This window comes from Echinops telfairi, unplaced genomic scaffold (assembly GCF_000313985.2).
Source record: "Echinops telfairi isolate 266 unplaced genomic scaffold, ASM31398v2 ScPeMD7_3533;HRSCAF=4204_0, whole genome shotgun sequence".
NCBI lineage: Eukaryota > Metazoa > Chordata > Mammalia > Afrosoricida > Tenrecidae > Echinops > Echinops telfairi.
Window position 1 is genome coordinate 88,649,715 of NW_022107431.1, and position 14,454 is coordinate 88,664,168.

The following is a 14,454-nucleotide window of genomic DNA, read 5'->3' on the forward strand; positions in this document are numbered from 1 at the left end:
ATTGTAATGAGTTGTATGAGCCCCTAATAAAATGATTAAAAGAAAAAAGAAAAAAATTTTAATATTTTTATTTTGCTCTGATCCAGTATATAGTCAATTTCCTGTGGTAAGAAAGAAATGGTAAAGCAAAAAAATCTATGCATTTGCTAATGACCAAACTCAAGAGTATACTGACAATATGCTAGTGCCCTGGGCCCTGTTCCATCTAGCCTAGAAAGTGCCTGACAATACTTCTGTCAATATCTTCATCATACCTCACAGGCTTGTCATGCCTTATATCATTTCAAGCTTACCATCTGTCTCCTCATGGTCTATTCTCAAGAAAAACCACACAATCATCATTCCATATACAACTTATAATCTCTTGTGGGCATCTAACTTCCAGTCTAAAGGTATCCTCTTGAACTGATTACATCCCTCTTATCTACTCAGGCATTAAGTTATACTAAGTTTCCTCTCTGACTTGTATCACAACCTTTCCCCATCACAATGGTTCTCAACCTGTGGGTTGAACGACCTTTTCACAGGGGTCACATAAGACCATCTGAAAACATATTTCCGATGGTCTTAGGAACAGAGACACCCCTCCTCTATCTGTCTCCAGGCGGTCTGCCCACACGCAGATATGCTGATCTGGTGAGAAAGAAGCTATCTCAACCTTCTCACTGACTTGGCTTTTTATGCAGACTGTTGTAAAATGTAGCAATGTAGTTCACTGTTGTTACATTAAGACTGTTACCTATGCTACACCATGCTTCAAGACAAAATTTAATTTATTTGTAATTAGAAATAAATATTTCACAATATATAATTACATAGTTTTTGTGATTAATTACTATGCTTTAAGTACGTTCCATTTGTAACAATGAAAATACATCCTGCATATCAAATATTTACATGATGATTCATAACAGTAGCAAAATTACAGCTATGAAGTAGCAATGGAAATCATTTTATGGTTGGGGGGGTCGCCACAACATGAGGAACTGTATTAAAGAGTTGCGGCATGAGGAAGGTGGAGAACCACTGCCCTAGCATATGCTCCGGGTATGTCTCTCAATCCTTTTGTTGTGGTCACTCTACTCTAGAGTTAACGGATACCTAAACTAGAGTTAGCAGGCACTTAAATACATTAAGTGCTTACAAAACACTTTTGGTGATCTCCAGTTCTTCATGCTCTTTAAATATTATTTATCTCAAGATTAAAAACTTTAATTATCCTTTCATTCCAACTTCATTTGGTGTTTTCCAAAAACTTCTATTTCACCATGAACTTACTCTCTGTAGCCATAAAACAGGTACATGCATACTACATTGTATGCTAAAAAGTAGGAGTAAAATAATCATGTGCTAAGTACACGTCCCTAAGAAAATTTTATATTAGACATGCACATAAGAAATTTAAACTTTAATAAATACATATATATGAATATAACAGGCATGAAAATTTTGTAGAAAACAGAATGGAAAGACAATGCAATTTACCCATGGAACTTTAAAAAGTTACGTTGCATATATGTGTGTCTTAGTTATCTAGTATAGCTATAGCAGAAATAGCCCAAGTGAAAACTTTAATACACAGAAATTTATTTCCTCACAGTTTAGCAGGCTAAAAGTCTGAATTCAGAAGTCTGGCTTTAAGGAAAGGCTTTCTCTACATGTTGGCTCTGGTCTTGTGTATTTAGCTTCTATTTCTAGGCATCTATGCTTGCCTGGGTCTAGAATGTTCTCAGCACAGGGACTCCAGATCCAAAGGACATACTCCAATCTTGGTTCTTCTTTCTTGGTAGGAGTGAAGTCCCTCTCCTGTTTTTTTGCTTCTTTTATCTCTTGTATGATACAAGGTTTGACTCAAGCAAGGGTGGTGACTTGAGTAATGATGGTAAATCAAGATACATCCCACACTAATCCTGCCTTGCTAACATAGCTAGGATTTACAACACATCACAATACGGAAGTTAATTAACACCAGATAACATAATGGAGGGTATCCATATAATACTGGGACCCATGGTGAGTCAAATTGATACATATTCTTGAGAAAATCAATTCAACCCATGACATACCACCCTTACCCCTGAAAATTTCCTGTCTTTGCCAAACACAGTCACCCTATCACATCTTCTGGATCATCTAAATTCAATATAGGTGAGGCTTTAGACAAATTGTACCCTGAGGCAAAATTCCCCTTATTTTTGAACCTCTGACATTTAGATGGCAAATTATGTGTCCAAAGTACAAGGGTGGAACATGATCAAGATAGACATTCCCAGTACAAATGAGATACATTAGAAGGAAAGAAAGGATAATGACCACTAACCAAGTCCCCAAACCAGGAGAACAATTTACTTTACCAACAGAAGTTTGAAAATACGCATTCGAGGTTCTATAAGACTCTGGGTGTTGTTCACGCTCCCTGAATTCTGAGTGAAGGCCTCTGGGCCCGAGCTTCAACTCTACCTTCCAAACCCAACAAGATGGCAACTCTGCCCCCTTGGCTTGTGATGGTCCAATTCTTCTATCCCCTAAGCAGTGACTCTACTCCCTCTAGCCTACCCCGAGTCTTCTGCCCCTTGGGCAAGGTAGCCCCACTCTGTCAGCTTAGGGTGACAGTCACATCTCCCTGAACCCAAGGTGGCAAAGATCAATGTGACTCTTTAAAACTTAGGAGGCTACAGCCACATCTTTTGAAGCCCCGCAGGCCATGGCCTCACTCTGAGACATGAGGCAATGGTTCTTTTCTTCTCTTGAAGACAATAGATGTAACCCCCTTGGCCCGTTTTCTGACTATTGAATCCCAATAGGCAGTCAACAATCTTATTTTTCATTCTGTTTCTGTGCTCTTCAGTTTACCCTGATGGATTTTTGCTGTGGTAGCTGGTTAGGTCCATCAGTCATAGCCTTAATCTCTGTACCGAACGTTTGTGTAGCCACATCATAGGAGGCAATTCTAGGACATCTGTCCATTTTGTACAACAGAGTTTCCCAAATCAATATGTTCTGTTTTCATTTTAAAACCCATTTCCCTCTTGTATAAGTGAGAAGGATAAACCATGTGACACCCTATAATAATAGCTTAGAAGTGCCAAATAGCAAGTTGATCTCTTAGAATTGCTTGTTTGATAAAAATTCTATTTTCTGTCACATTTGAACTAATTTTGACAAGTTCTTTACCACTGCACCTTTCCTCCATTGTCCTTTCATGTGCTCACCGTTAACTTTTAAAACTTCGACAGAAGCACATTTAACAGTCACTTTTCCAACACTATGTTGCCAGCAGCATAGGTATTTTCTAAGATGATAGAGACTCTATATATAGTTCTCCTCACTTCCTTCTGAGACTTCATGAGAATTGGCTTTGACTTCCATAATCCTACTAACAATCTCTTCACGACATTCCAGGCTTTTATAGTTAGGCACCATAAAACTCTTACAACATCTGCCCATAACCCAATCCCAAAACTTCTTTCATATTTAGGCTATATGGTGGAGCACTCCACGCTTGGTATCAATTTTTTAGGTATCTAGTGCTGTTGTTACAGAAGTATCACAAGTGGATGGCTTTAACAAATATAAATTTATTTTCTCATAGTTTAGGAACTTGAAAGTCAGAATTAGGAACACAAACTCTAAGGGAAGGCTTTCACTCTGTCAGCTCTGGTTTGTTTCTTCAGTTTCTACTTCCTGGTTTTGTGGCGATCTTCATATGATTGGACATCTATCATTCCCTAGGTCTAGGAGGGTCTAACCACAGGAAACCAAGGTGCAAAAGATGTGCTCAACTTGAAGCTTTCTGTCTCAGTAGCAGTAAGGTCCTCTTCCTCTGCTCTTCTCTTGCTCCTTTTATCGCTTATACGAGAAAAGGTTAGACTCAACCAAGAGTGTTTGACTTGAGTTAAGGGTGGAGCCTTACGATTCACAGCACACTGATCCGACCTCAATAACATATAGAGGGTAGGGTTTATGATACATCAGTTAGATAATGGAAGATAGTTATATCAGATCACAAAACGGAGGGTAACCATCCATGGCCAAGCCAAGTTGACACATTTTGAGAGACACAATTCAATCCATGGCAACATATAACAGAAAGTCCTCAAAAAAGCCATGTACATTTTATAAAGTTAATTACTATGTCAGGTTGTTAGTATCTTGAATTCAGGTGAAATTGAACTTAAGGCCTAAGAACTGATAAACTTATTCTACTAACCTGTTAAGCCAAACCACTCACTGTCTTTTCAAAAAGTCAGACAAAGAATTAACAAAATAAACATTATTTAACAAAGAGGTTAGATGAAATCAATTTACACATAACTCTGGAAGCTTCGTTTTCCCGCTATTTAAAAGGAAGGAAAGTCAAAGATACACTAATCTAATTTAAAAATTAATTTCGTTGCTTTAAAAGTGCTATCAAAAGAAAGCATACTCACCTCTTCGATTAACTTTTCATGTGGTGAAGATGTACAAAGACAGACAAGGTATGTTTGTTTAAAACCACCTTTTGTACCAATCTCTGGATGGTCAGAACACAGCTTTGCCAGAGCAGTTGCTTGACTTAACTGATTTGTTTTGATCAGGTGTTTAATTCTCATATCCAACAAGACGGGGCCCTCAAAAGCTAAAAATTCATTCACTTTAAAAAACAAGACATAATAGATTATTAACAGTTGGTAATCAATCACTTGCAATACAAATACTTAGAAGGAATATTAAAACAAAAAATGTGCACGAACTAAATTCTTGAGTGTTTTTTGCATGTGATTTCTTAGTATAGCTAAGAAGTTTATCATGAAAGAATGCTTGCCCTTATGAAACAAGAAGTTACCTCACTAACATCTAAATGGTGCATCAAACATTTTGCCCCTTGGAATGCTACTTAGAATTAGGTGATGACTAAAATATTTCTGCATTAAATTCTAATAGTCAATTATTAAAATTATACTAATTTTTCTCATCCCTAGAAATGTGTAATAGGTAACCCCAAAAGGTTATTTTGATATTCTAGATGAAATCCAACTATTATGTTCTTCCATATTGATAACTTTTCCCTTCAGAAAGCCTATTTTTTTCTAGCAAGTTTTTAGAATACATTTATCTACAAAGTTGGGGGCGGGGGGAGTTAGCTGAACGATGGACTTCATAAAACTTTGGTGTGTCTGTACTGCTTTTATAGAGTTCTCAGTCAATCTAAACCCCTGCTAAATGTCTACTTATGGTAAGTGGGACAGAGATAAGACCACTGCTTTTGTAAAGGAGCAGTTTCACTCTGGTACACTATCGGGTTGGTAACAGTCAGAATCAACTGGATGGCAATGGGTTATGTTTGGTCTTTAAAATATTGAATTTCTATATGTTCAAATCCTTGAACTTTCTGGTGCTTGTCTGACCATCTAAAAGGAAGAATTTGCTTCTTACTTTTTGTATTTGTGAAGTCTCAGGAATTTACATTTTAACAAGTATAAATCAAAATGTTACACAGTTTCCTTTACTAGGATGAAAATCATGCTTAAAACTCTTTTTTGGAGATGGCTAACTTGAAAGTCTTTTAATAATAAAAACTTTAAATGCCTTTAAAAGCAAAAAAAAAAAAAAAAAAAGTTTGCTCTACTTCTAAACAAAGTGGAAGATATGCCAGAAAGGAATTTGTGAGTTAGAAGCTGGAGAAGATGAGAGATTTCTTCCTATCATAAGTATCCTTTGCTAACTTCTACTGCATTTGTATTTTAGATTTATAAAAGGATCATCTATCAGGTATAAAGGTCATGGCTCCTCAGTGTCAAAGACAGGACACATTATATAAGCAACTCAATACAGGGACTTTAAGTTCCATTTTCTTCTTAATGTTTAGGGCTTTCTATCTGCTCCCCTTTATTCTTTACATGAGGCTAAAGTAAGAAGTTAATGACAGGCCCAGGACTATATTACAGGATCTTCAGACTTCAACCTTGATACTTTTGAGTACAATGAGGGAAGAAATTCATTTGACAAAGTGTCTACTTCTCATTTATGTGCTCTATAGCAATAAAGAGCTGTGAAGTACCATTAGCCTTAAAAAGAAAACAATTATGGATTCTGAAGCTCATGATCCAAATGGATCAGAAGTAGATAATATTCTAATAAACTAGAACCTACTGAAAGAAAGCTCACTGGCCCACTGCCCACGGCCCCATGCTCCTTCATTTCTTCTTCCCAGCTCTGTCTACTCCCCGTTCTCCTGCTGTGGTCTCCATGGTGTCCAGTCCAGGGCATAGTTTCCCTTACAGAGTTATACTACAAAGAGGAAGGGAACTACTTTACTGTTGGCTGGGCTTACTGAAATGAGTTTTATGATTTCTATCCTTGAGCAACTGAGTTGCATCAAATTTCACCCCTCCACTTTGCTTTTCCCACTTCTAGGTCAGGAAAGCATAAACTAGTTTGATTCCACTTATGTGTAGCTTTTTTGTCCATTTTTCGTGTCCCTTTGAATAGAAAGGCTTTATTGCATTTAAACCTATTAAGAAAGCACAATGACGAAGGTGGCGATGTAAACGAATGGCAGTCAGTCCAATTAAGAAATAAAATAGCATTCTTTCCATAAACAGCCATTTTCATAATAAAAATATATTTAGATCAAAGATAATTCATTTTAAGCATACTGTAGTAAATAAGTTGAATTCTTAAAATAAATGACATTCAGATATTGGAAGATCAATCTGTTAGTCTTTTATATCTACTCTTAATACACCTCCCATTTATATTTCTCCACAAGGAATTATGGGTACTTTTTTTTTAAAGCAGTGTTGAAGGTTTTCCTCCCTCTTAAAACTCTTCAATGATGCTTCCTTGTCAATTTCAAATTTATGAATCGTGTTTTAATTTTCTCTTTGCGAAAAATCCTGCATTTCTGATTAAAAAATTCAAACTTAGAAAATTTAATTTAAAAATACCACTTTAAGTTGGAGATCAGTGGTTCTGAAACCTGGCTGTCTAATTACCTGGAACATCTAAAAAGTACTAATGGATGGGCTCACACACCCAGAAATATTTGAAACTCTCTAGGTATTTTAAGCACCGCCAGAGTTGAGAAACACAGATCTAGATGACTATATTTCAGTGCCTAAATTACCAATTATTGAAACCTATGACCACACATTATATAACCTGGAAAATTTGTTATATTAATGAAAGAATGAGAATGATAAAGCAAACTGCCTTATAGTTATGAACTTTTAGACCTCCTGAGTCTTTGCTGAGTGGTGTAAACTAGGTTGTACTTTCTTCAAAAACTAACCCAAAGTGGATTGTATCCCTAAATGTAAAAGGAAAAACTATACAACTTCTAGAAGAAAACACAGGGAAAAAATGCGTGACTTTGGGTTTTAGATACCACACCAAAAGCACAAATCATGAAATAAAAAATTGGTAAGTTGGACTATATCAAAATTTAAAACTTCTTAAACTAACAATAATCTAATTCTAAAAATGGACAAGAGATCTGAGAAGGTGTCTTAACAAAAAACAAAAAAGCCTCTACAGATGATAAATATGCAGACAAAATAAAATACCCAATATAAATCTATCATTATGAACATAAAAATAAAAATGCAATATCCCTTCACCCGATATTACCCACTGCCGTCAAGTGGATTCTGACTCATAGAGATCCTAAATAGGGTTTCCAAAGCTCCAAATCTTTATAGAAGCAGAAAACCCTATCTTTCTCCATTCGATCTGGCAGTAGGTCTGAACTACCAACCTTGCAGTTAGCAGTCCAACACTTAGCCCACTGTGCTAATAGGGTTCCTTATACAGTTAGAATGGCTAAAATTCCCCAGACAATACAATTTGCTGGTGATGGTGTGTGTGGGTCAATAAAACTCTTTCATTACTGACAAGAATGCAAAAAATACAACCCTTGTTATGGTCTTTCAACAAGACCTTACAGACTACAAGGAAAACCATATACAAAAGACAAATGGCTGCTTTTGGTAAAACAATGATAACCAAAGGGTATTAGTGAAAAGACTAAGGCAAGGGAAGATTTCTATAAGTAACTCCAGGATTCAACTTTTAGACATGTCCTTCTTAAGATATCTAAGATATGGATATAAATAGTGTATGTACTTATAAAATCTGCTGGGCAAAGTGGAAAGGATAAAAACCTTCAGCAAGGGTGTGGAGTGGGATGAAGATTCAAAAGGATTAACAAGCAGGGGAGACAGTGACTATTATAACAGTGAAATTTAAATGTGAGAAAGATGTAATAAACATATGGGTCAAAAGGCAAAATGTGTGTCAAAAACAAAAAGAAATTATTATAGGAGACCATTTTTTAAAATGAAGACATTGTCCAAACCAATTTTATGTGTGCTGAATAAAAAAATGACAACGATTATGGAAGGTATCATTCAAGAGTAACATATTTTAAAAAACCCTTTTTGATTTTAATAACCTCACTGAGTTGTGAGATTCCTAATCACTAAATGCTAGTGACATGACAGATCACACTAAATGAAAATCATTACAACGAAAGAGTGAGTTATATTAACCAAAAAGCTGGCCAGATCATATTTGGGTACAGATTCAGTACTGAGAATTCCCATTAAAGGGAGAAACAACATGTGTAAAAATGCAGTCAGAGATCAGAAATCATGATTGTGGATTTATATGCCACACCAAGACAGCCTTTTTTTTTTTTAATCAACCAGTAGATAATACAGACATGGTGGCATGGTGGTTATCTTTTAAAATCTCAATGATTACTAAGTAAAAGAGGGATTTACACTATGGTACGGGTGGACGAGTAGAAGTAAAGACTAAAGATGGAGCACAGAAGAATGCAATTTTCACAACATATATGCTCTAAAACAAGTTAAGCATAGACTAATCTACAGTTATCATTCCCTAGAATCTCCAAGCAAAAACTGATTTTATTAATCAGTGATGTTACAGAGAAGTAAGCCTTAGGCAGCTGATCTAAATGACCATTATATGCCCTTCCAGCACAATTATAACAAAAGAAAAGGGCAAGCAACATGTTGGGTAAGCCTAAAAGTGCCTCTGTCATTAAAATGAGTCATAGTGGTTTAATTATTAGTGACCTCATAGGTAAAGTTTTTTTTTCCCTTTTCTCCCTACCCCCCATAGACAAAGTTCTATGATGCTTAAATCTTTAAAGAAAAGCCAGAATCCTTAAATTTTAATTCTACCCACCTTCAGTGCTTAAAATCCAATAAGCAAATTATTTGGTCAATCTTGTTTAAGTAGGTCCAGAATTATTCAATTAAAAAAATTAAAATGAAAACCCAAAGCAATTCAGGACTAATCAGATAATCCACAATTCAACTATACTAAATTGTCAAAGGCTTTCACTATACATAAGGAAATTAGTACAACCCATAGAGGTATCCTCGTTAACCTCTGGGCTCTAGCTCTCCTCTTTCCAACACATTATGGCTGAAATTAAATTAAATCAAGGGTCTCTGGGTATAAGAGCTAAAAGTTTTTTATTGATGCACCACCATTTGAAATTTTGAGGCCCCTCATATAAATAACATACCATACATACTTGTGTAGAAGCTGAGTTTTCCATCACATTTTTAATGCAGTTTTTGTGGTAAAATTAGGTGCCTTGGCTGATATTCGGGTTGGTTTATAATTGAGTATATATGGTAAGTGGGCGAAAGACAAGGCTTTCTAGTCCTGTAAAGCATTAGAGTCTCAGAAACCCACAGAAACAGTTCTACCCCGTCCTCTAGTGTGGCTATGAGTCAGACTATGGCAGTGAGTTTCTGAGTTCATAAAATAAATGAACATGCATGAAAAAACTAACCCCCTTCAGCTTTATCAAAAAGGAAATAAACATACTCCAAGATAATGTGTATTATCCATTAAAAAAACTCACATTGAAAAAAATTCTGAGTAATGGAGAATCAAGTAAAGATTATGACTTTAAAGAAAACCCCTCTAAACCATATAATATCTATCTGGCTGTTTATGATCAATATTAAAGCCTGGCTACCTAGAATCTATGTGTAGAACCTCCTTCTGCCTGCAGAATCCTAAATATTCTAGTGGCTATGGGTGTGAAAACTAAGAAAACAGAGAAATGGGCAGAGATATCTGTTAACATATTCCGCCAATTAACTTTTAAAAAAATATAGTTTAAATCTCTGCTCCTGATAAAAGCATATTTTCTTTACTTAGCATACTGAAGGAGCTTGGTAAATTTTTATAGAAATAGTCCATGAAAAAAAAAAAAAGTTTTTTCTGTCGCCTAGGGCAACAGGGCATAATATATACCAGGAAAGAAGTGGCAGATTGACCTCAATTCTGCCTCGGCCTCTCACCACTGTCAATGTAAACTAGGAAAAGACATGTAAAATCTTTGCGCCTCTGCAAAACAAGGACGATATAGTCTAGCTTGTTCACAGGAGCATTGTGAAGGTTAAAACTAAGTCACGCAGATAAAAGCACTTTTCAAACAAGAACTACACAATGAGATTTAATAGTCATTTTTCAACATTATACCCAATATTTCTAAAAGCTGAAAAGTTTAGAAAAAAAGGTCTGATACTAAAAATAAAGCACACTGGTGCTAATTTATTTTATTAGGACTGAAAGTAATATGCTAAATTCAAAGAGTCAAAATTTTTCAACTTAAAAATTTTAATATTATTAATATTTTACATAATGAAGATCTATTGCTTATTTCTCTAAGTCTTTGGAACTTTTTTGCTAATCTGTGGAAATTTACAAGCTTCTTGTGAAAACTAAGGAATTGCTAATACTGTTAAAACCATCGTGAGAACATGGAGAAAATGGTAGAAAGGGGAGTTATGACAGAAGCAAACTACTTGAAGAGAAAAGCCTCGGGATTGGCTAGGACACCTTTTAATGAATATACAAATGCCGGAAGACTTTACAAGCTAAGGGGTTCTCATAGCCTTTTTTTTTTTTTTTAATGGCTCTTTTGCTCTCACAGAGCAAAATACCTCATAGTTCACCATTAAATGCCAAGAAGAGTAGCAAAAGATGGAAGTTTATAATTGTAGGTTTATGTTTTCATTTGATACATTGAAAATATTTTTTTATTTCTTTTTCCAGTTGTTAAATACCTTGAAGACATTTGTATTCTTCTTTATGGTATATATAATTTTTGAACTCTGAACATTAAGTGTTATACATATTAGTCATATAGACATCATCTATGTCCAACAGTCATGGACATTTAATGCACATTTTATTACCTGAACTCAGATAATAGCAACACGGTAAGACACAAGAAGAACCAGGCAACCAGCTGTTTAAAAAATAGTCCTAGCACTGATTCCTTGCTTCATTTTGAGGAGAATCATTTCACTTTCTGTATCTTTCTCAAATGTTACCTTACCAAATGAAGCTAGATTATTACCTGTCAGGGATATTGCAGAGGGGACCCCTCTGCAGAAAAGATGTTGGGAATACATTTTAGTTTCTGTTACTCTAAGATTCTACAATCCGATTAATACATTGGCCCTAAAATAAAAGAATTAAAGGTGAAAGGTCTCAAGCACCTCAGATGAAATTTACCAAAACAATGTTAAGTGCTAACTTAAAAAAAAAATGTATTTAAGGATTTCCCCCTCCTTTCTCTGCAGATGTTTACCTTTGTCTTTATCCAGTGGTTCCTGGGAAAGAATAGTGCACAGTGTCGGGTTTTTCCACACCCCAGTTTCTTGAGCTAGAGTAGCTAAAAACTTCAATTCACAGCTGCCATTCTCCACCAGCTTTTCATGAGCTACCTAAATAGTAAACAGACAGCCAAAGAATTACAGCACATTTTTTAAAAGCAAGTGTATCAGGTTTTAAAAACTAAATTAAAAAAACAAAACAAAAACTTCCATCTTAAAAATTCCATGTCACATCACAAAATGAACTTCTTTACGTCTGATTTTTAAAAATGAAACTGAAGAAACAAATTATGAACGTTAAATAAGTGAGTATCTTAAAAAAAAAAAAAAAAGAGTATCTTTAGTGACTATAAGCCCCATTTAAATTTAAAATATCTAAACCAAGAACAAAGTTATTTATCAAAGAAGGTATTTAAAGCCTCCAGGATGGAAAAAAAACAACAACAACCTCATGCTTTCTTTTTAACTAACCAATTAGCTAATTTACTTAAGATTAAAATACACCTAACTCAATCTAGTGTTTGAAAAGGAACTAAACATCTGTAATTACCCCATACTAATGTTTGTGGTTCCACATGTGCTTTCAGGTCAGTGAGAAAAAGCTTAAGCTTTGCGGTAAAGAATCTTGTTTCACATAATAACTCTATGACATTAGCTTAAATTTAGATGAATACCATATATACTCATGTATAAGTTGAGTTTTCCAGCACATTTTTAATGCCGTTTTTGTGGTAAAATTAGGTGCCTCAGCTGATATTAGGGTCAGCTTATACTCGAGTATATACAGTAAGTATTTTAAAGTATAAGACTCAGATTCAACTTTAAAATGGAAAAAATATACCTACTTCCATAAATGTTTCATAAAGATTAAAGGAGGTTCTTGAAAAACACAGTGCAGACGTTCATCATTTTAATTAAATTACTTCTAAATCCAAATGAGAATATTTTTTTTTGTGTTTACACAGTGCTTTGACAAATCCCTAATTATCTGATCATAAAGAATAGTACAAAATTCACTCAAACTACCTAAATGGGTATATTAATTTACCAATATTTACTGAGCATCAACTACATATACAAAATATTAGTAGTAATAAGAGTGGCACATTAATGCTTGGCATTACTTAGAGGTTTAAAAGTTTAACCAACTATTTTTAAGAATAAAGAAAACGGACACAAGTTATACTTAGAGGAAGACTAATGGATAAATGTCTCACCTGCACCAGTGTCTGAAATTGCTCCCACTGTTTATTGGATAGCTCAAGTCGCAAACACAATAAAAGCTCAACACAGCTTCTAAAAAACACAATGTTGGTATGGATACAAATTATTATTAAAATCCAATAAAATAAAATGAGTAATTCTAATATTAATAGACTCTTCATACCTAACTTAAAATTAAACTATCTTAAGAAATGTGATACAAAGTTATTTAAAAAAAAAAAAAGCTAAATCTAGTTTTTTTATTTATACAAAGGTCTACTCACAATGCCAAGCGTTCCAGAACCAACGCTACATTTTCACATTCAGAGGTAAGATAAGGTCGTGCTTTAACATAACTTTGGATAGCCACTGTGTATACCTCCAATAAAGGTAAGGGGTCATCTGAAGCTTTCCATTTCTCTGCGTATTCAAGGAGTGTCTGTTTAGAAATGAAGAATAAAAAGTTTTCAGTATAAGTGAAAATATACATTGATAAATTATTTTTCTTTCTACTATGAGAAATCATGAAAGGTAACATTTATAAAAAGAAAAAGTTTAACACTAGTTTAAATATAAAAAAACAAACAAAAATCCCACAGTCATAATACTAGCAGTTCTGTCGAAGAAAAATAAAAGTGTTAACTCATCCAGCATGCATGTGAAGATTGGCTTCAAATAGTGTTTTATCTTCACTACTCTAGTCAAAATGCGACCTCCCGTATTAAATGACGTCCTCTGATTTGGAAGTTATTAAAAGGCAAAACTCAGATAATAAGACATATATTCACTTAGGAACTTCAAAGTGTATTTGTTCCCTTTCTCCCTTTTAAGGAGCAAAAAATTCCATACTTAATTATAAATAAATAACATGGTTAGAATTTATGCATAATTTTTCAATCCATTGAAAAAGTAGTGTTCCTTTAACAATAAATTTTATAATTTATAATACAAAGACCCTAAGCATATATATAAACATCAATAGAAATGATTACACGATCAAGTAATTTTCACAATGGATTATTTAAGATTCCTCACTTTATCCCACAACAAAGTGATTGTTTCAAATTCATCCATTAAAATTAACAAAATATTGCTTATTCTATAGAATGAAGAGATGAAGGAACTATTTAAAGCAGTTTTACACACACACACACACACACACACACACACACACACGAGGGAGTACCCACTAGACGAGCATCAAGCAACTTGCTCTGAGTTACTGCACCTAGTGGCATCATCTGGGAAGGTTCTCTCTGGCCACAGTGAATTTTTTTGTAACAGCAGTTTTTCTTGAACCTTTTTTTTGTGTGTGTGATGGCTGATTTAAGAGAACAGTGTCCTGCTGTGGAAAAATGCCACAAAAACTGTTGTGATGTTGAACACAGCTTACAAGAACAGTGCTATGGGAAACACTCAAGTGGACGAGTGGTTTTCTCATTTCAAAAAAGGTGAAATGTCACTTTTCCTGAATGGATGAAAATGTCAACTCGTAGTGCATTTGGAGTTTGTTCCACCATGTCAGACTGTTAATCACGCTTTCTACTTAGAGGTTCTGAAAATATTGCCTAACTGTGTGTGACAAAAACAGGCCTGA

The 14,454-nt window shown here is 34.7% G+C and overlaps 1 protein-coding gene across 1 annotated transcript in view; it reads right to left on the reverse strand.

Annotated features, from left to right (window-relative positions):
- ZNF292 (zinc finger protein 292) overlaps positions 1-14,454 on the reverse strand; it is a 99,604-nt gene that overhangs the window by 28,958 nt on the left and 56,192 nt on the right. Inside the window, exons 2-5 of the mRNA XM_004696265.3 lie at positions 13,142-13,296; positions 12,872-12,950; positions 11,630-11,765; positions 4,431-4,633 (exon numbers count right to left, since the gene is read on the reverse strand). Of these exons, the coding sequence (XP_004696322.1) occupies positions 4,431-4,633; positions 11,630-11,765; positions 12,872-12,950; positions 13,142-13,296 (573 nt within the window). The remainder of the gene's footprint in view (positions 1-4,430; positions 4,634-11,629; positions 11,766-12,871; positions 12,951-13,141; positions 13,297-14,454) is intronic.